Source organism: Talpa occidentalis, unplaced genomic scaffold (assembly GCF_014898055.3).
Source record: "Talpa occidentalis isolate TD23 unplaced genomic scaffold, MPIMG_talOcc4v2.1 talOcc4.6, whole genome shotgun sequence".
NCBI lineage: Eukaryota > Metazoa > Chordata > Mammalia > Eulipotyphla > Talpidae > Talpa > Talpa occidentalis.
In genome coordinates, this window is record NW_023604972.1 from 20,473,398 (window position 1) to 20,495,989 (window position 22,592).

The window sequence follows — 22,592 nt, forward strand, 5'->3', positions numbered from 1 at the left end:
TAGGATTATAAGAATTGGAGAATATTCTAAATGTGCAAATATTGCACACCTGTATAAAGGTGGTAAAATTTTTCTATTCTCAAGATAAAGTACTGGTTCATAGGAAACTTCAGGTAAATTATTATGGAAAAATGAGGCCAAAGTTCAAAACTGGGTGATGAACATCTTTTCTAGCTGTGTCAATGTAGCACTGAGCAGTATCTGGAGATACATATCAGAAGTATCTTGGATGTAGCTCTGAAACCCTTTGCAAATGGGAAATCCAGATAATTGACTTGCTATAGGCCATATTATGTTCCTTGCCACTAAGCCTGTTCCTGGTAGGCTTAGTTGCATAAATTCCTGTTGAAGATTCCGTGGTATAAATGAAAATGCTTGAACTCTGAATCCTTGCTTCACCATTTACTAGCTATGTAACTTAATGTGAGGTACTTAAATTTGCTAAGCCAATTTCCGTATTCATAAAATAAAGTTAGTAATAGTTTTTCCCTGAGTTGCTTACAAGAAAATGAAATAGTGAGCAAAAAGTATCAGTAAATTCTCAAGTGGCAGACAATATCAGCATTCGCTACTGTCATTCCCCACCCCCACTTCCCTCACCCCACAAACAAGCTGCTGCAGTAGATCCAGATTGTGGTTTTGAGACTCTGTGGGTGTAACTACACAGTCTGCCTGGGTCCAGTTAAGCTCCCATGCAGACATCAAGCGAACAGCACTAGGGCTGGGGTGATATGGCCCCTACCTTTGGTCTCTCTCCCTCTGTCCATTCTCTCCCCATAGCCCTCACCTGCCTGTGGTCAGTGAGCATGTGAGAGATGGTTTGCACACCCTAGACAAATTTCTTATACCTCATATCTGACAAAACCAATGCAGAACAATGACTTTATAAATATAAAAAAATACCCAAAGGCATTGGTGCACCTACAGATATACAGGATGACCGTGAGCCTTGGCTCCTGGGCCCGCGCTGCTAAGACACACTCTGGCCTCCTCCGCCTGGGAAGACCTCGTGCTGCAGAGGGACAAAAAGATCCACTTAGTAAGAGTTAAGAATTGGGGTCTGGTTCCCTGAGGTCTGTTATATGGGATCTTCAACTGTTCAGGAAAGAATTGCTCTTGGGAATGTTAATAGCTGGCCAGGTTTCCCTTACTCTCTTTGTGGCCCAGCATTGCCTGGTTTGTGATGGAGAAGCTCAGCATCCTGACTGTAAGTACCAGTTCTGTAGGTCATCTTTACTTCGTGTTACAAGACAATTAAAAAGTGGAAATGCAAGGAAAATCTAATCGTCCCACACGATACAATCACACAATGTTTATAGTCAGCAGTATGGCTCCAGGGAGGGTAGTTTACCAAGAATGGAAAATTCAAACAGTGGTAAGAGATAAGGAGGAGTGAGTGGTTCATTCACTGGCAGAGGGTCAGTCTTGCAATTATTTACAGCCATTTAAAACTGTCACTGTGGGGCCTCCCCTGGTGGCTCAGCAGTTGAGCGCTGGGCTGCGAGGCTGCCTGCAGCCTCTGTAGCCCGGTTTGTTCCCCGGCCACCGGCGAGGGTCCCACAAAATAAATAAATAAATGAAATAAAACTGTCACTGTGTGCATTGTGTGTTGTCACGGAAAACACGAGTAACATAAGTGAAAAAAAGCAAGACTTGAAAATGCTTGTACATTGTGTAAAATTGATATGCACATGGACCTAAAGTAAAAACTGGGGGAATTTTAATACCTGACACAGAGTTAGGGTGCTATGATTGTGTCTAACCTTTCCTAGCTCCTTTCCCAAACTTTGTAAACATATATGTTTACGTACATGCATGTTGTAGGGTAAGTGAATTGGTCAGGCTTTTACGTCATAGCTTCTGTGGCTATCACCTGCAGCCTTGATCATGTTAACGCAGAAGGTGCCTGGGAGCGTGGGCACGGGGCACGTGTACCTGAGGGTGGACACCTGGAGCATGGGTGTGCCCGTATGTGTAAGTGTGCACCCCTGAGCCCAGAGGTCAGGGATACAGGAGAGGAACACCTGTGGGAACACGGCTGCAGGGGGACACATGACTACAGAGGCGAGACCACCAGAGAACACGAGAGCCCAGAATAAGAAAGTGTTAAAGATTCACTGTGCTGCCCTCCTCCCAGCCTCCCTGCCTTGTCATGTCAGTCTGCAGACTTAACCCTAAAATGTGCATAATTCTTTTTTTATAGTTGTATGTATGTTGTATATAAGTACATGTAAAGACAAACATACCTAGTGTATCGTTTAATGAAAAAGATCTTTAAGCATTTATAAGATCAGAGATATTTGTGAGCAGAACACATGCAAAAGAAAAAAAGGTTTTATTGCTTTTTTAAAAAGTACTTAGAATTTGGCATCTACCAAGGAAGAAACTTTATTATACATCGACAGAGTAAATTTCCCTCTATACTTCCGATGATTGCTCTTCACTCAAGTAACGAGGATCTTTTTCCTGTAGTGGTTCTAGATATAAATCACAGTTTTGTTTTCCTTGGTCTAAATAGCAGTTCTCTTTGATCATTACTTCACACGAGGAAAAGATATTTCCTTGTGCGAAATAGTGGCTAACTTCTCATAACCTCAGGCAACAAAGGGGCTCCTTTGTGAGGATGCAGGAATTCCTCTTGGAATCTGGGGAAGGCCCCCAGCTGAATCGTATCCAAGGAAGATGTTGCAAAGCTTGCAAAGCTTGTTCCAAGAAAGGAGCCCAGCTGGAGATCTTTTCTTTCTATTCAGATATTGGCCCTGTTGGGGGAGGGGGGCGGGGGGCGGCTGGGAGAAACTGCTAAAAGAAAACCTGCAAACAAGTCCCGATGCATTTACAAATGAGGGGGAAAAGTTGATTCTTGCAACTAGTGGTGTTACCAGCTGGGATTTATATTTAGAATTCAACTTCACTAGGAAAGAAACTTTTTCTTCTCATGGACATGAAGGAAGGTTGTGATGCACTGTCTACTCTGTGAACTAAACTTGATAAAAACCCGCCTGGGGATAAGTCACAGGTTGGTGCAAATTTTCCTAAATTACCTAGTCCCGGCCCAGTATGCCCTACACGTTGCCCCCAGTTGCTATTGTGAATTGCAGATCTCATCTAGATAGGCCCTTGGCTTGGTGTTCACAGCCCCTCCCCACCCAACACACAACCATCCGTGTAGTTTCTGTTCCACGGCCACCCTCCTCTAAAGTCAGTCACCTCCCTCACGCCCTCGACTATGCCTCATTTTGGGGGATTTATAGAATGACATATCCCAATATAACCTACCTGCAGGGGGTTCTGGCATGTCCATGTCAGAGCGCTCCGCTTCCCTCCCTTCTTTGAACAGAAATTCCCTTTCCTGTTATAGGTACTTAAGTTTCTGGTCCATGATAAATCCGTTCATTTAAAAAAGCCGGGGTAGTAATGAGAAGAGCTGGGAGGCCTGGGGAGCACTGCCCCTGCTCCATTGAGGGGCCCCTCTGGAATGTGGGCGATTAAGAACAGTAGGAATGGCAGTTGCCATTTTCTGTGCTTCTGCCACCTGCTTATCCTGATTTCATGGATTATCTGAACACCTCACATTTAAAAGAAACAAAAAGGCCTAACGAGGTTGAGAGAGTTGCTTAAGACCACACAGTTAATAAGTAATGGAGCTGAAAGTCACACTGGGAAGGCATGAGCTACCCTTTCCTCTCCCTTTTCGGCTCTGGGAGAAGATTGCTCAGTGACAGGCTTCCCATCACCCGCAGCGATTTCTCCAGCATCTGTGAGTGGTCAGATAGGATCTGAGATGTGAGAAATACCCAGTCCTAGCTAGGGGGGCGGGGGCGGTGCGTGGGGGTGCAGCTCTACCTGACAACTGAATTTCTAAGGAGTGAGAATTCCCTTCCATGCAGACAACCTGAGCTTCTTAAACACCAAGCTCTGTCAGACCCTGTTATTTACTAATGGACCCATGGAATGTGATCCCTCCAGGGGGTTAATTGGCGTGAGCTGCAAAAGTCACCATTTAAAAATCACCATTTTCGGGCCTCCCCTGATGGTGCAGCGGTTGAGCGCTGGGCCGCGAGGCTGCCCACAGCCTCTGCAGCGCCGGTTTGTTCCCCGGCCACCGGCGAGGGTCCCACTAAAAAAAATAAATAAATAAAAATCACCATTTTCCTTCAACGTCCCTCATAATCAGGGAAATGCAAGTCAAACCACAATGAGATATCACCTTACACCAATAAGAACGGCACATATTAAATTAACAGCAACAAATGTTGGCGAGGATATTGTGAATGGGAACTCTCGGGCACTGCAGGTGGGAATGCAAATTGATCCAACTACTATGGTTCCTCAGACTGCTAAAAATGGAGCTACCATGTGACCCAGCAATTCCACTCCTAGAGATCTCCTCAAAGGACACAAAAACATTAATTCAAAAGGATACCTGCAGCCCTGTGTTTATTGCAGCACTAGTTATAATAGGTAAGACTTGGAAGCAACCTAAATGCCCAAAAATAGATCAAGAAAATGTGGTACATATACACAATGGAATACTATTCAGCAATCAAAAAAGATAAACTCATGCCATTTGCGGCAACATGGATGGAGCTAGAAGGGATTATGCTCAGTTAAATAAGTCAGAAGGGAAAAGAAAAATATTGGATGGTTTCACTTATAGAAGGAATATAGGGGAACCAAAAAGGGATCCGGGGAAAAAATAATAACAATAAAAAACACAACAAAAATAAACAGACAACTATATTTCGGGACATTCTGTAGGGAAGGGATAGAGATAAAAATGAGTGAGGAAGAGCACAAGGGACTCTGGTGATGGGGCACAGGTGAACTGGTGGAAATTCTGTGGAGACTACACCTGAGAAAACAAAGAAAACATAGAAATAATTGAACAATGATGTAATATATGTATGTAAATAAATCATTAAAAAATTTTATAATGAAAATCACCATTTTCAACCAGCACTATCCAATGAAACAGTCTGCAGTAAGGAAAATGTGCAGTATCCACACTGTCAACTGCTGTGGTGTTCAATTATCCAGAGACCGTGAGACTGATGTGAACATTTAAGGTAACCCACAACGAAACCTGTAAATGCTTGAAGGTGTCACCAGAACATTCAGAACAGCTAAGCCCATACAACCAGCTAGGTTAATGGCTGTAGCCAGTCCCACAGTCACCTTCCTTTTCTCCTGAACTTTATCTAGATAGAGTTTCTCCTCTGAGTCTTGTGGGTCATGGTCATAACCACTTCCTGTGATACTAAGCAATTTTGTGACAGGGTGGTGCCCAAGAGCAAGGGGAGTGCTTCACTCTTAAGAAGGGTGGAGCTGAGCAGGAGTTAGAAAAAAGCTACAGAGGAGACTGAAGAAGGAAGGAAGCAGGATGGAGAGCCAGAAGGAGACCTGGAGGAGGCATGTGGAGCAGAGAGACATGGGAAGAAGCTGTGCTTGCTTCTTGGTCCTGGACTAGGTGAAACAGATGTGGGTGAGAGACCCGTGGGGAGGTTAACGATGGCAGCTTTTATCTTGATTTTGATGTTGCTCTTTTTTTCCCCAGAGTTGTCTGTTTCTGAGCCATGTAAAATGTTCCCTGCCAGAAGGTGCTTGAGACTTGTGGCAGGCTTTTGGGCCTTGCTTTGGGCCAATCCCTTTTACCCAGGAGGGGATGAGTAACTTGGGGTGCTAGATTTGGAAGTGTTATAGGGCAGCCCCAATATCGAACGGGTTGCCTGGCTGTGGGTCCTCGCCCGCGCACTTACAAGGGACTTATTAATACTCCACTACAGGCACACACAAAAAGTTAATACAAGGTTTATTTACAAGGGAAAAGGAAATAAGGAAAATGTACAACTCAGGGAGAAAATAGGGAAATAAAGTCTTTAATGCATCCTACCAGATCCGATGACCTGGAAACCCAAAAAGCACTCTCCGAGCTGGCCGGATGCTGTGAGCTGGCGGAGAGCCAAAATGGGGGACCCCTCCAATGCCCACGTGTCTGGCTTTATACCAACCTGGCTGCTTAACCCCACCCTCAGGTCCCAGCCACCTTCCCTTTGGTGGGGATGGGATTTGGAGTTCGCAGTGTCTTTGGCTTTGGCCTGGGGTGGGGGTGGAGTCCACAAAGCCTCTATGGAATTAGCTTTAGGACATCCTTTTCCCTCTAACAGAAGCTCTATTCTTTGTCTCGTCTGTATTGCACACTAATTGTATTAAAGTTCACACTAATTGTCTTGATGCAGTGGATGGGATGGCAGAACCTATTTAGAGCAGGCAGGATTGGGGATTCTGGGCTGCCCCTTTTCCTGCCCTGTAACAGAAGCAAGCGCAGTTTCTTCTCATGTCTCTCTGCTCTACCTGCCTCCTCCAGGTCTCCTTCTTGCTTTCCATCCTGCTTCCTTCTCCATTCTCTGCAGCTTCATCTCTCCTCCCTGCGCAGCTCAACCCTCCTTTGGGTGGGACAGGAAACCTGGAACCTTCCCTTTTTTCCTGGGCACCACCCTGTTACAAATTTAAAACAACTTTTGATAAAATAAACTCTTAACATTTTTAATATGCCTCAGTTATATTGTTCAACAGTCTTACATGCCATAGGTGTCTTTTGAGCACTCGAAATGTGACTGTTATAACCAATGAGCTGAACATTTAATGTATGTAGGTAAATGAAATTTAAATGGTCCTTTGTACCTAGGATTTACTGCATTGAACTGAACAGTTCTAGAATGTTCTGAAAGGTTAAGTGTTGGTTCCCTGATTTTCATGCTGTGTCCATGAGTTCTGTTGTGACTTGAGGTTATAATTCATTGTTGATGTTTGCCCACCTCACTAGGTTGTAATTTTCGATCTTCTCCATCCTGTCCTGGTCATCCGCCAGGCCAGCATGTGACCTGGCCCACAGTACTGCATGTTAACCATTAATGGAGGTTAAATAAACAGATGTGAGTGGGCTCTTTCAACACTGCCTTTGTTACTGCTCACTATCATATAGTTTATCTTTTCCTATGGCTTTGTTCTTATGAGACCATTTTGGTTCCCAAATCATCAAGGCACTTGTGACTCATTTTCCTTAACTCAAGGCACAGTTTTAGCTGCCTGTTTTGGCTGGTTGGCTGGTTGTCTCTATTTCTCTGAATGAATGCTCCTCTTACCATTTCTTGATTTTTTTTTTTTTTTTTTTTTTTTTTTTTTTCAGATTTAGATAGCTATCTTCCACTAGGGAAGAAGATGATTTAGTTGAGTCTCTTTTTATCCATTATGTTGGACACTTTAGAGTGTTTTTCTTTAGAAACTCATATCTTTCGGCTCTGTAAGTTTTCTCAAATTATTTATTGACAAATTCGGGAAATAAAGTCTTTAATGCATCCTACCAGATCCACCGACCTGAAAACCCAAAGTCACTCTCAGAGCTGTCCGGACGCTGCAAGCTGGCGGAGAGCCAAAATGGGGATCCCCCAAAGCCCACGTGTCTGCCTTTTATATCCACCTGGCTGCTTAACCCCACCCTCAGGTCCCAGCCACCTTCCCTTTGGTGGTGATGGGATTTGGAGTTCCCAGTGTCTTTGGCTTTGGCCTGGGGTGGGGGTGGAGTCCACAAAGCCTGTATGGGATTAGCTTTAGGACATCCTTTTTCCCCTAACAGAATTCCTGTGAGATGTATACTGGCCTTCCTCAATGATCCTCCAGTGTTGTTGTTGTTGTTGTTGTTTTTAATCTTTCCTATTAGATTTTCTACATTTGTATTTCTTTGGCTGCCTTATCTGGGATTTCCTCATCTTTTTCTTCTAGGTTCTCTACTTAAATATTCATTTTTGTTGTCTTGTTTTAATTTCCAGGAACTTGTTGAGGTTATCATTCTCTGATTTTTTTTAAATAACTTTCTGTACTTTTTGAATGAAAGTGATGTGAAGATTTTTTGTGGTCAATGGTTTTGTTTTTATTTTCTTCCTAATCTCTGTTTTAAGTACCTTTGGTTGCTAGTTTCAGTTTCTGTTTTTCATGTTAGATGATGTCTGGGGACATCTGCAGAAGGTAGCACTCCCAGAGCCAAGCAGGGGAACAGCTGAGGTCTTAGCATTTTGTCTTAGCATTCACTTTACCTCTTGGTTTGGGGTTCAGAACCCCTGTTCTCGGCTATGAGTTCTTTACTATGTTCCTGGTCCAGAAACCCTATTTTTAACCTTTTCAAGCACTAACCTGACATTCTTTGATTGACATGGAGAGTAGAAACCATCCTGAGACCAGGAGTGCAGAAAGGGGTTTAGGAACCTACCAGCTTCTTAAACACTTTCACATTGTCCTGATTTCAGCCCTCCCGGTTAATTCCTGTTCTCCTAAAGATCGGATGGTTTCACTTATACAAGAAGGAATGCAGAGGAACCAAATAAAGGATCAGGGGAAAAAAATAACTATAATAAAGTAAAAATCAAAATCAACAGGCAGCCATAGACCAGAGACATTCTGTAGGGGGGAGGAGCACAAGGGACTATGGTGATGGTGCAGGGGTGAGTTGGTAGTGGGAATTTCATGGGAAATCATGCATTGTACAAAAATGAAGGGTGATGTAATAAATATATATATAAAACAATAAAATAATATATTTACTATGAAAAAAAAGGAATCCTATCATCTCTATTGAGTTAGTTTTAGGCTCTCCTCACTGTGGGGTACCAGGCCTGTTACTTCACATTCATGAACTTCCTGTTTTTATCTCCTCTGTTGTTCTCTGTGGATAGATTGGTGTTTTTTTTTTTTTATTTCTAATGGAATGTGACTGGATGCATCATATCATTTTATCAGCTCAATAGGCTAAATATTGAATTTTGATTCTCTCCAACATTGTGCTTGGCTCTCCTTCCAACCACCCTACCATTCTTAACATTTGTCAGCGTCCAAGAATAGTTTTAATGATTTCCTCTTTTGTCGCACAAATCCCTTCTCTTATCAAGAGTTGACTTTGTTTTTCTTCTTAAAATTCTACACATTCTGCATTTGCAAAAGTCCTACGTGACCTTCCTTTTTAAAGAAATAATGACAATGAGATGCAATCATTGGATTTTTGGGGAACTTCCAATGAGTGGCAGAAAACTGACTTAATAAATGACGATGATGATGCTAAATGAGAAATCATAGTCTTTGTTGTGGAGATCGTAGTTGGTGCCGGCCCCTGCACTCAATACTCTGCTGTGTTTTTTCACTTATTTCCAATGACTTAATCCTAGCTCCCGAATATTATACTTGTCATTTTACATCTAAGGAAACAGTCTTTAGACAAAATAACTTTCCCAAGACACGTGGAGAAACCAAAGTGATAAGAGAAACCAGGGACAGTAGAAGTAATGCCTAATTAACTTGAAAATTAAGGAAAACTTGAAAAAACAGATTTCCAAATTTGTTCTCTTAGGATTTCCTTTGATGCTACTGTATGCCAGGTTCTTTTCATCCCAAAGGATCAACTCTTTTTAAAAAAATATTTATTTATGTGTACAAGAGCTGGGGTGTAGGCTAGAGGTGTGGGGTGGAGGGGTGAGAGGATTCACCAGAGAGAATGAAGAACAGAGCAGGCAAATCTACTGAAATACACTGCTGAGGGGAGCAGTGTGCAAGACAGGAGAGGTCTGCTGCATTAAAGAATCAACTCTTAAATTTGTACTTAATCCTTTTCATTTCCCTTGCTGACTACTAACAGGTGTGGCTTTCCAATACGCTGCCACCATGCTGTGGAAGCTACTCCCTTAGCCAATCAAGTCACATTTGGTCTTTTGCACCTACTTTCAAGGGTCTCAATAACCTGGTAATCTATGCCATACACACCCCCAAAATTGCATGACTTTTACCCAAATCATTCTTTCCTGCCATTTTTGCTTTTACAAAAACTGTCCTCTCTGCTTACCTCTGCTGAGTGTCTCCTTGACACTCAGGCTCCATCCCCCATAAAGCCTTCCCTAGCAGCTGCACCACATGGGATTGCTTCTTTCCCTTAATTCCCATGATCTCTACTACTGACTGATTATACCAGTCCGTGGGCCTCACCCTGTACAACCCAATGTACTATCAGTGCCATCTTGCCCAACAGAAAAATTGTTCACATACCTAAGGCGCTGGTAAAGCAAGTGTACCAAAAATATTTTCTTTTGAAACTTATTATTCTATCAAAATAGCATCCTGAGAGGGACTCCCTGATGGTGCAGGCGGTTGAGTGCCACACTGTGGAGCTGTCTGCAGCCTCTGCAGCATGGGTTCAATCCTGGCCGGCCGGCGAGAATCCCACATGGCCAAGCAGACCTCTCCTGTCTCGCCCGCTGCTCCCTCAGCAATGTATTTATATTTAGTCAGTCTGCCTGTTCTGTTCCCTGCTCTGTCTCCAGTGAATCCTCTCACCCTCCTGCGCATTTGGCCTGTACCCTGGTTCTTGTATAAAAATAAATAAATCTTAAAAAAAAAAAAAAAATCCTGGGAAAAAATAGAATTTCTTTTAAATATTTTCTTTTCTTTTTTTTAATTTTGATACATGATCTTTATAGTAATTAGAGTTTGTGAAATTGCTACTCTATCTCTGGATATTATTATCAATAGTTTTCATTTTAGGGGGTTCATGGGTAACTAGACCATGTCTTACACTTCTTTGTAATTGTGCCCAAGGAGGGGCCTTCCTGGTGGCACATGGGGTTAAGCACAGCACTGTGAAGCTATCCATAGCCACTGTAGCACAAGTTCGATCCCCAGCCAGCCAAGGAGCTACCCACATGGCACAGCAGACCTTTCCTGTCTCACCCGCTGCTCCCCTCAGCAGTGTATTTCAATAGATTTGCCTGTTCTGCTCCCCGCTCTGTCTCTGGTGAATCCTCTCACTGCACCCCCTAATCTCTGGCCTGTACCACAGCTCTTGTATGCATAAAGAAATAAATCTTAAAAAATAATAATAATTGTGCCCAAGAAACACACTCATTTAATTTACTTGGGCATCAGATAAAAGCATTCCTAAAAGTTGTGCTTACTTATCAGGAACTAGTCTAATAATCTCAGAAATTGGTAAAAAATATGAACATTTGTTTTCCTTTCTCAAGTTCTGTATGTCATTATTTTCATTGTAAGAAAAGCTACTTACTAGATTATGTATTTTATTGAAATATTGTACTAGTATTCATTGAAACTTAAGATTTTCTGAGCTGTCTTAAAGCAATTTTTCTTGAATGTTTTTCTGCTCATTTGAAATTTTAACCATCAGAGAAGTGGTGTATTGTTGTGTGATGTTTGTCAACAGTAATGAACAACAACAGTAGCTTTTGGTTATTGAATAATTCCAACATGCCCAACATATGATAAAATTACATGGTAGAACATTTAAATCTCACTATTTTAACCAATGCTACTTCAGTAACACAAATTTTTAACTCTCACTACAGTCTTATTTTATAGGTGAAACATGGAAATTGAGTATTTTGTTCAATTAGTTGCTGAAGGAACTGGTTGCAAACCAAGCCTCTAAATTTCAAAGTACTCATCTGCCTGACTCAGTGTTTCAGGCAGGAGAACCTTCCACCCCCAACCCCCTACCCCATGACCTGCACCCCTCAGGGAAAACTTCCTGTTTTCATTTTCAAAGCAACTTTTTATGAAAAAAAAGTCACTTGCAAAATGTAACTTGATCATGAGAGAAAGCCACTTGCAGACCTCAATTTTCAATTTCTTGTCATTGCAGAAAGAGAAGTTAAACTTCTGGAGAAACTTAATGGGTGATCTCCACAACCGGTGAGCTATTTTCTTTCCTTTCATAATGCTTTGGGGGAAAAAAATGTCTATTCTTCCTGTTCTCCATTAAATTTTCTTTTACTTCGTCTTCACTAGTTTTTATTACCTAAAACATTAAAGCAGGAGTCAGAGTGATCCCCAAGGTCTATTTCTTTCTGGCTCATTTGGGTTTGAGTTGAATTCTGTTATTTCCTTTTCACTTCTGTTGTTTGAGGATACAATTCAAAAAGTGTGCGATGAAGCAGGACCCAACTCAGTCTTCACACTGAAAGATATTCAGTCATTCTGTTCCCCTGGGTAATTTGTGCTTCCTGCAAAAAAGACTAACCCTCCCAGATAGTGACTCTCCAAGTAGGGTCTCAGGACTAGCAGCCCAACCTGGTCACAGTATTTTTATTTTTTTTATTTTTATTTTTTTTAAGATTTATTGTTTATTTATACAAGAACCAGGGTACAGGCTAGATGTACGGGAGGGTGAGAGAATTCACCAGAGCCAGAGCGGGGAACAGAACAGGCAGACAGACGGAAGACACTGCTGAGGGGAGCAGCGGGACCGACCGGAGAGGTCTGCGCGCCATGTGGGACCCTCGCAGGCTGGCTGGGATTGAACCAGCGCTGCAGAGGCTGTGGACAGCTTCACAGCGCTGCACTCAACCACCTGCGCCACCAGGGGAGGCCCTGGTCACAGTATTTTTATCAGTCAATACATGACCTTATTGTATGTGTGTTTCTGTTTAAGGGTATCTTTTTATTTTTATTTTTTAAAAGTTTTTTTTTATTTATGCATACAAGAACTGGGGTATAGGCCAGAGGTGTGGGGGGTGAGCGGATTAGCCAGAGACAGTGGGGAACCGAACAGGAGGATCTGCTGAAATACACTGCTGAGGGGAGCTGCGGGTGAGACAGGAGAAGTCTGCTGCACCATGTGGGTCAGCTCCCTGGCCGGGGATTGAACTCATGCTGCAGAAGTTGTGCATTGCTTCATAGTGCTGACACTTAACCCCTTGCACCACCAGAGAGACCCCTTAAGGGTATCTTTTTAGATGGATGGATGGATGGATGGATGGATGGATGGATGGATGGATGGATGGAAGCATGCATGCATGCATCCATACAGGCCTACATATATACTTATATACATAGAAATATAAATCTCTTGTGAGCTAACAGCACCGTAATTCCTGCATTATTCATATTCATGTGTTTTCTGTAAAGTAGTTTGTTGTGGGCTGGATTCTCTAACTTCTTTATGGCTTCTGCACTCCAGGACTCTGAGAATTACCCAAAACTACTTCATTCTAAGCATCTAGCTCTGAGCCTTTTCACTCTTGAGAACACTAGATAGAGCTTGAGCACTATGTTTTAGGGCCATTTTAAACAGGGAAATTGCCAACAAAAAAGTCACAAAAACGTAAAAAATGTGGCAGTAAATAGCAGAAAAGGCACTTGTTTGCTATAGGAGAACTGAAACAAGAAGTCTTTGAACTTAGCTAGAAATTCATGCATCAGACACTGCACATTTTTTGTCACCCTGTACATGGCTATGAATGACTGCAGAGCACCTGAGTATTATTGGGGCTACAAAGAAATCTTAGCAAGTAGGTGATTTTGCAAATAACGAGAATTGATCAGCATATAAAGTCCGTAGATGAACACTGGATACATGGAAGTTTGTATTAAGCAAGATCCAATCAGAAAAGGGAACCCCTTCTTTCAAACAGGGGGAAATTATAGAATCAGTTGGCTATGCAGGTTTTGGAAGAGCTGGGAAACCAAATCAGGCAGGAAAGCAAGCACAGAGAGATGGTCCAGGCAGGAAGACTACCCCCTAGAGTGAGACACGGCACCAGATTCCAGGGCTACAGAATAAATCTCATGCCCAGCCAGAGCTGGAGGAAGCCCTGCCATATGCTGGTACCATGGTCACCAAGATATAAAGATGACAGTCATTGAACGATTTACCACGTTCAAATTACCTACTCCTAACGTTGCCACGTGGCAAAGCACCTGCACTATTTGTTCCCTAATTCTCATATTTCTCAGGCCTTTCTGTACCAAGTCCCACGAAATTAGATTCTGGACCTGCTATGGACTGCCACCTGGTGGTAATGAGATGAAACTACACCTATGACTTTCTATCAGGAGGGTCCAGTTCCCTTTTGCAAAAACTGGATCACAAGCCACTTAATGTGTAATTAGTGCCCTCAGAAACAACAGAACCTACCAAGATGCATTATACTAACATAATAGAGGCTACTATGTGAATAGGAAGTATTATATAATTATTATAAGTATTCTATATGTGTAATATATCCAAGAGATATTAAAACAATGGAAACATTAGTAACAGCTATACTGTACCATTTTTAAACTTTTATATCCATCTACTTCTCTGTAAAATACAACATTCAAGGATTGTTGTAAGATTGAAATCCATGAATACATGAAAGTTTCTAAAATAGTACTTGATGCGTAGTATATGCTCAAATTTTAGCTTCTAATAATAAGTACTGTCAGCATGCCAGACTTTTTAGTACATGTCTCCCATACTTCTAGGTCATTTTCTTTTTTTTTTTAAAGATTTATTTATTTTTGCATACAAGAGCTGGGGTACAGGCCAGAGGTGTGGGGGGTAAGAGGATTCACCAGAGATGGTGGGGAACAGGAGGATTGACTGAAATACACTGCTGAGGGGAGCAGTGGGCAAGTCAGGAGAGGTCTGCTGCACCATGTGGGTAGCTCCCTGGCCAGGGATCTAACTCGTGCTGCAGTGGCTGAGGATAGCTTCATAGGTTGTGTCTTAACCCCTTATGTCACCAGGGAGGCCCTCTAGGTCATTTTCAGAACAAGCCTGCCAAGCAAGAACTATTATCAGATTAGATAGATTAGACACTGAAATTCACAGAGGCTAAGAAATTTGCTTGCAGATACCAAATCTAGTTAATGGTAGAAGTGGAACTGGAAAAACCTACAAGTCTAGATCTAAATTGCTCATTTAACCCCAATGCTGAGCTGCTGGTGTGATGAGTCTTCTCAAATGTTTATATAAATTCCATCCTACTCCATATGTATATACCACCACCACCATACACACACACACACACACACACACACACGAGCTCTCGGGAATCAGCTCAGAAGCATTGTGGTCCAATGCACTCTGCTCCTGCGTGCCAGGCACCAATGGGAAACTGGAATCAATGAAGATAAACGATCTAACTATGATCATTCATGAAACATCTGCCTTCCAGACAGCAGGCTAAAATCTCAGCCTCTTTGGGAGAAAAAGAAATTTGTCCAAGAGGGTTTTCAAAGCTTGCCTAGAAAGGAGAAAATTGTTCTGCTGAGGAAATGGATTGGGTGGTCAAGGATTTCACTTCTTGCTCTTCCTCGGTTGTAGATTCATTCAGGACCATCGGTGAAGTCAGCAGGCAACCTTGTATTTCTGAAGCACCTGACATTTCTCCAGTGTCTGATATTTATTTTCATTCATTCCTCTTGAGTCTAGAAGCTCACTAAGTACCTTACCCACTGGCCAGAATGATGTGAAATCCTGGACTGTTCTAAACATTGGCAGGTTGGTTTTTCAAAATGGAGCTGAAATCTAAGTATTTAATTTTATTGTGTCCCTTGCAAGTAGTTCAGCTTCTATAACCTGAAACCACTGCCCAGCAGACCCAGAACTACCATTCATGCTTTTTTATTTCCCTTTTTTTTTTTCTCTTTTCACTTTTTGACAGACTCTCAGAACAGTTGCAAGAAAAATACAAAAAATCCCCATATACCTTCTACCCGCAGGCCCCAAATGTTAACATTTACCACATTTGCTTTCTTCTTTCTCCAGTTTTTTTCCCTGAATAATTTTAATAAGTTACAGATACATGCCCCTTTATGCATAAGCAGTGCACTGTGTATTTCCCAAGAACAAGGGCACTCCTTTCTACACCTCTATACAATGATCAAAACTCAGGGAATTAGCATTGATTTAATATGATTACCTAATTACAGACCTTATTCAGATGCCACCAGTTGTGTCAAAAATACTTTTTTTAGTAAAAAGTTCATGCCTTGGGTTGTTGTCACTTCTCTTTAAGTCTCCTTTAATCTGGGCTAGTTCCTCAGTCTGTCTTTGTGTTTTGTAACATTGCATTTTCTTAGAGTGCAGACCCCTAGGTCTGCAGAAACCCCCTCTGGATGGGTTTGCCTGGCAGGTGCCTGCTGCCTCCAGGTGATGTTCCTTTGGCAGGAAATCCAGGCCCCTCCCAGAAGCACACGCTGCAGGTTAGTCTCCTTGCTGGCAACATTACCTGTATTATTTGGTCAAGGTGCTGTGTGCCAGGCTCCTCCACTCTAGAGATACAGGCACACCTCATTTTATTGCACTTCACAGTAATTGCATATTTTGCCAATTTCAGGCTTGTGGCAACCCTGCATCTGGCAACCCTGTGTCCGGCAAGCCTGTCAGTGCCATTTTGCCTTTTGCTCACTCCCTCTGCGTCATGTTTAAGGTGTGTGTATTGTGTTTTTACCATAATACAAGTACACACTTAATGGGTGACATTATGGTGTAAGCACAGCTTTATTTGCACTGGGAAACCAAAAAAATTCTAGACACTCTCTTTATGACAATATTTTCTTTGTGGGCATGGCCTGAAGCCAAACTTGCACTATCTCCAAGGTGGTGCTTGTTTTGCTCACTAACATATGGTGGGAAGTTATTTTGAAGCTAAATATCTCATTCTCCACGAGCTGTCACCCACAAATCTCAGCATCCATTGATGATTTTTGTTTGCATCGGCTGTGATGATGCCTTGGTCTGTGATTTTTCTAGCTCCATTATACCCTCACACATTTGTTAGCTGGCACGCTATGTGTACTGCAGAGCTTTCCTTTTTGTTAATGTATATCCATGTGGATTCACAGATCCTTGTCTTATTCAATGGATTACCATCCTTTTTGTTGGTATTTATGTTGATGTTCCAGGTTTGACCAATGGAAGCCGCTGGTTCCTGTGCCTGCCATTCTTTAAGACCAGCAGTATTCAAAGGCAGCCCTTTGGGGCTGGGTTGAGCCATTTCTCGTTTGCCAGGACTTCTGATGAACGCTGGTCCTCCATTTCTCTGCCTGGTTAGAAAATGCCTGGCTTTGCCCTAGCCCCACCCCTACCCTCTTTGTGAAACAGGATTTCCCAGCAACGAGATTTGACTAGTCACCGATGGGGCATTAGCAGGCCCATCTTCAAACACCGACTGTTTAAGTTCTACACAAACGCAGACAGAGTCAGCCCTGACCGCCGAGTTCCAGGAGCAGGCGGGCGCCAGTGGAGAACAGACACACCAGACTAATGGTGTTTGCTTTTCCCCTGAGTAAACCAGATGATGGTGGCGAAGGATTTGCCCTTTGCTTCTCTGTGGCTTTTTTTTGCTCCAAAGAGAAAGTGAATTTTGATTCTGCCCAGTGACACAGGGCACTGAGTTCTCCCCCTTAAGCCAGCTGTCGTCAGAGAGAGCAGGGGGTGGAAGGAGATGAGTGTCCCTCTGGAACACAGTCTCGCTTGCAAAGAGCACGTACCCCCATTTCTACTTGCTGCACTGGGCCACCGTTATTTCCCTCTTTTGTACCTGGAAATGGGAGACCTTGCTACTAGCCAGCTGTGGCTGGGAGTGACATGTGGAAACAGAAACTGAATTTGATTCTAAGAACCATCATCCAAGGGAGAATCATCCGTGGGCCCCAGGGGCAAGGCAGGCAGGGCTTGGGTGGAAACCCAGGGGTCCCCTCCCCTCGGTCACACAACCCTGGACAGTAGGGCCTGTGTCATTGAGAAAAGGAATGTCGCTGGGGGAGGAAAACATGGAGGGAGGCAGAGAGGGGAGGGTAGAACCTCCCCCCAGGAGGAGGCTGAAGCTGGGGGAGAGGCAGGAGCTGGGTGCAGGTACCCAAAAGGTGAGCCTGAAGTGGGTGGGGGATCTGGGGCAGCCAGGCCAGAAATGTGACCCTAAAGGGGAAGCCATTCAAAACATCCTTTCTCATTACATGACTTTGAAGAAATGTGTGGCCCCTGTGATGGGGGGGTGGGGGGCAGAGTGGAGCCTACCAGTCACAGATGCCGTGTGGATTCTGTCAGAACCGGGAAGTGGCGGTTCCTGGTTGAGCTCCCGAATCTCTGCGTCATCACTTCTGGTTCACGGTGCTCATGTGCGGCCGCAGCCACAGCAGCACAGTGTGGGGACCAACGCCCAGCTCCCGCCTGGAGCGGTGGCCCCAGGTCATCCTTGGTCAGGCGTGGCAATGCAAGGGGCCACTCAGGACCTGCCTCTGCCCTTCTTTCAGAGGAATACCTGCCCCAGGGCCTCCCCGGTGGCGCAGCGGTTGAGCGCTGGGTTGCAAAGCTGCCCGCAGCCTCTGCGGCACCAGTTCGATCCCCGGCTGCTCCCAGGCCACCGGAGGAGGGTCCCACTTGGCCCGCAGACCTCTCCTGCCGCCCGCTGCTCCCCTCAGCAGTGTACTTCGGTCCTTCTGCCTGCTCTGCTCCCCGCTCTGGCTCTGGTGAATTCTCTCACCCTCCCGCACTTCTGACTGTACCCAGTGCTTGTGTAAATAAATAAATAAATCTTTTTAAAAAAAGGAAAGAAAACTTGCCCCACATAAAGTTCCTGAACTCCTCACCTAGGCTGACCTACCTGCTATTTTCCAATGATTAATATTTCACAGTTGCTTCCTCTGTGTGGTTATGAGCCACGGTCCGTCCCATGTCAAGCACTTCAAAGCCCATTTTTCCTTTCCTCTGACATTTTTTGTCACTATTCACTGACTGTTTTTTTTAACAGTGTCCAAGATAAACAAAGGGACTGCAAGTGCAGAAAGGGGCAGGATTCTAGGGCGACAGGAAAGGGGGAGGAAAAAGGTAAATGGGGGCCAGAGGTGCATGCCGCACTTTTTACCTACCCTGTTTATCCAGCTCGTGGTGATGACTCGAGCTGTAACCCCTGTGAGGTGGCACACACATCCACCACTGTCCTGGCACCCTTTAAGACTTGAGTAACTACAGGGCCTCTCCGGTGGCACAGCGGGTTGAGCACAGCGCTGTGAAACTGTCCACAGCCTCTGCAGCGTAGGTTCGATTCCTGGCCAGTCTGGGAGCTACCCATATGGCGCGGCAGACCCCTCCTGTCTGGCCCACTGCTCCCCTCAGCAGTGTTTTCGGTTTGTCTGTCTATTCTGCTCTCCGCTCTGTCTCTGGTGAATCCTCTCACCCTCCGTGACTCTGGCCTGTACCCCAGTTCTTGTATAAATAAATAAATCTTTAAAAAAAAAAAAAAAAGAGTAGCTACAGAGGCAAGGAATCCTCCCTGCTCACTTACTCTACTGCAGCTCCGTGGCCGTGACCTTGTCAGCATGGAAGGCAATGAAATAAAAACAGGCAGAGCCTTTTCAACCCAGCTTTTCCTCCTTAGCATTCTTACACCTGTATTTCCTTACTTGCAATATGGCCAAGACATGACAAGACTCCTACAGATGGGAATAGGTCCAGCACAGAGACAAGAGTCAACAAATGTTAGAGAAGTCTGAACCACTGATTTTAGAGCCACAAAGGGGTTCCCAGTAACCAGTGTCCCTCCCCCCTGACCTACGTTACCCACGGTGACTCTACTGACTTTGAGTATCTAGGAAAGAAAAAGCAAATTTAATTCAAATGTCATTCACTCTGTGCTCTCCTTTCTACAATTTCTTTTGCAGATGGTAACAAAAAATCATCCAGATGGGGTGCAGGTGCTGTAAAATGATACAAAGGTAAAGCTGAAAAATAAATCGAATGGAGGGATCTTTGGTTTACGTGAGGGCAGGTGTATAGAACCACTTGGATTTGGGGCTTTCCTCCTGCTGGGGCATGACCAGCAATGCCAAGAAGTTAAGAGTTTGGAGCTGCTTAGATACTTTGAGACTTTTTTTATTGTATTTTTGCTCAGAGCATGTTATGAGCACTGCAATTTTCTAAAACAGAATTTGGTTTGGATTGAATTTGCTTTTCTCCAGAGAGCATCAGCACAAAAAAAATCCTTAAGTTTCAGGGATTCCTGAAATGATATTACTGAATATAAATCACCTCATTTACATATATGTGTTAATTTTTCTATATTCTCTTTCATAAATATTTGGGCATCATGAATAGAATTTTATATCAAATAAAGAGAAAAAAATTAACTGATGATTTTGCTTCCTTAACAAATAAAACTATGTTATTCTAGTTCCATTGCAAAACTATATCTACAAACCTGTATCTATAAACCTATAAGCCTATTTATTCAGATAGATAGATAGATAGATAGATAGATAGATAGATAGATAGATAGACAGACAGACAGAAGTTTTACTCCATTGTAATCCTAATGTGATATTGGGTTTTATTAAAAACAACATAAGAATCATTCATGCTACTCCAGACTTCATATTTATCATTTTGATGACTGCATAATATTCCATTGAGAGGCTATGCCATCAATACTTAACCACTCATTTCCCTGGTTTTGGACATTTGTTTTACTTTTCATTTACTTTTTCTTGCTTTTATTTTTTTCACCCCACACTTCCTACTTTTTCTTGTTTTTAAATTCTATAAATCACTTTGTATTCTACCTTCTTCCCCATCCTCTTGGCATCTCTTCTTAAATCCTATTTCCAGTGATAGAACATTTTTATAGCAACTATTTTATTTAGACCCCCAGGTAGGCTTAAAGAATGATTGTTCACAGAAATTAAGTTAACAGAAATAGTAGGGGGAAAACCAGACTTTGGTAGAAAGTATTGGTAGTGAAATTTAGTTATTGATAAATGTAGTTAATTAATAATTAACGTGACTAATCTCCATTGTTGTCACCCCCAGCTATCTCTTTGATCCTGTTCAAGTGTCCTCTCCTGGCTATGTCAACGAAGTGAACGGTGGCAAATTAGACGAAGATGATACTGGTAAATTAAAAGGCAGGCAGACCAGCCAAGCCTCGGTGCATCAAAACGACCTTCCGAGTGAGCACTTACAGAGGATTTGCAGCCAAAACAGAACCGCTACTGGAGCCCCCTCTCAGGGGGACACGGAATGGGGACTCGGTGCTGGCAAGACTGGTGGTGCCCTCAATGGCATTGGTCCTACTCCGCAGCCCACTGGGGACCCGGGTCCCCACCAAGATGACAAGGGCTCCTGGGCCAGTACAGAAAACAGTGTTCACCCCACTGAGGCCTTCCTTGAAGCAGGGAATGCCAGGGAACAGGACTGTGAACAACCATTCTCGGAAGAGGGCCAGGTCATCCTGAACGGAGACTCCAGAGCTCCCACCACAGTCTTGGAAGCACAAGACCATGTCCTCCAGATACCCCCCCCGGATTACCCTCAACCTTGGGGCCCAACTGTAGACAACATGGGTCATGGACTCGTGGAGGGAATTCACCTGGAGAAGGGAGACCACTACCTGGATTTGCCCTTCTCCCTGAAGAGAAGCTGGGATTCCTTAAACGAAGCTGTGGCCACAGACCTTCTCAGTATCTACTTTAAAGAAGAGGCTCCCACTCATGTCACGCCTGTGGTTGATTCGAGAAATGGGTGGGGGGATACCCATAGCCCCCCTGGTGACAGTTGTGGGGAGGTGGCAGATGAGGACGCGGCAGTGGCTGAAGCCCTTGCAGCTTTAGAAGCAGCTACGGCAGGAGAAGATGTGGATGAGGCAGATTGGGGAGAGTCTGGGGGGCACATAAATGAGCGGCTCTCTACGTGTGAGGGGGTACTTTTGTTCCGTAGAGGCAGTGAAGAGTTGCCGCAGGCTGTGCCGGTGCAACCTTGCCAATAGTTTACATCCAGCATCCTTTTCTCGCTGTCTGTGCCGTAAGCCATACTGAATACTGAGCGCGTCACTGTGTGGCTGGCTCTTCTGGATGCTGAATTTAAATCAGTGGATCATCAGGCCCCTTGTCCTACAGGGTGTCTACTTGTCAACCCACAAAGCCTCCCCCGCCCCCTTTTTTCCCATCTGCTATGGATATTTCAAGAAGGCTCTGAAATCCCAGCATTGAATCCCAAGGGCACAGACTCAACATTCTGTTCGACTGTAAATTTCTTATCTTGGTTTTGAGAGCCAAATGTCCTGCCCCACCTGGTACAGTTACCTATTCCTACTTTAAAGTGCCTGATGTGTCCCCAGAGCATGGCTTCCCTTCAGGGACAAGCACCCAGGGAACTAATAACTAACCACTTGTTTGACAGCGAGTTCGAGTCAGCTTTCAGGAAGGAGCCGAAACTGCCAGTCAACAAATGGTTAGTCATTAGCTGCATTATTAAGACACCTTGACCTTAACTTTTTTACATTACTTTTTAATCTGCTTTAGGACCCGGGAGGCCAGTCAAAATAACTCTTAAAACTGATCGGGGTTTTACAGTCATGAGATTTGAAACAGCTAAAGAATATGTGGAGTATTTTTTTCCATTTACTATCTATCTGATTCTGATTAAAATATAACAACATATGTGTCTGTCTGTTTTAACTCATAGGTGGTTCTAATTTTCCCAGAGTATTATTGATTCTTGAGTTTCTTTCCGTTTAAAGAACTAAGCTACTAAAATACAGTTGAGGAGGAGACAGCCTCACTTTGGCTCTGTCTCTGGCGGCCGAGCTCCAGACGTCATGACTGCATGTGCCGACTTACCTTATGGACGCACAGGCCCTCCCTGGCTTTTAGCCTCCTACTGTATAAAGTCAAGGGCAGTCAAGTGCCAGGTGAGCCATACCTTAGAATATAAGCAAGAGTGCCATGCACACCTGATACTCCTCTGCTGCTGTTCCCTGCCTTATCCTTTGCAGGTG

The 22,592-nt window shown here is 43.7% G+C and overlaps 1 protein-coding gene across 2 annotated transcripts in view; it reads left to right on the forward strand.

Annotated features, from left to right (window-relative positions):
• Positions 1–22,249, forward strand: part of CUNH4orf19 (chromosome unknown C4orf19 homolog) — a 77,139-nt gene extending 54,890 nt beyond the window's left edge. For both annotated transcript variants that reach the window (XM_054688192.1, XM_037530262.2), the window contains 3 exons: positions 11,693–11,742; positions 19,483–19,536; positions 20,627–22,249. In XM_054688192.1, coding sequence (XP_054544167.1) covers positions 19,505–19,536; positions 20,627–21,581 — 987 coding nt within the window. In that variant the 5' untranslated portion in view covers positions 11,693–11,742; positions 19,483–19,504 and the 3' untranslated portion in view covers positions 21,582–22,249. The remainder of the gene's footprint in view (positions 1–11,692; positions 11,743–19,482; positions 19,537–20,626) is intronic.
• Positions 22,250–22,592: the final 343 nt, after the last annotated feature.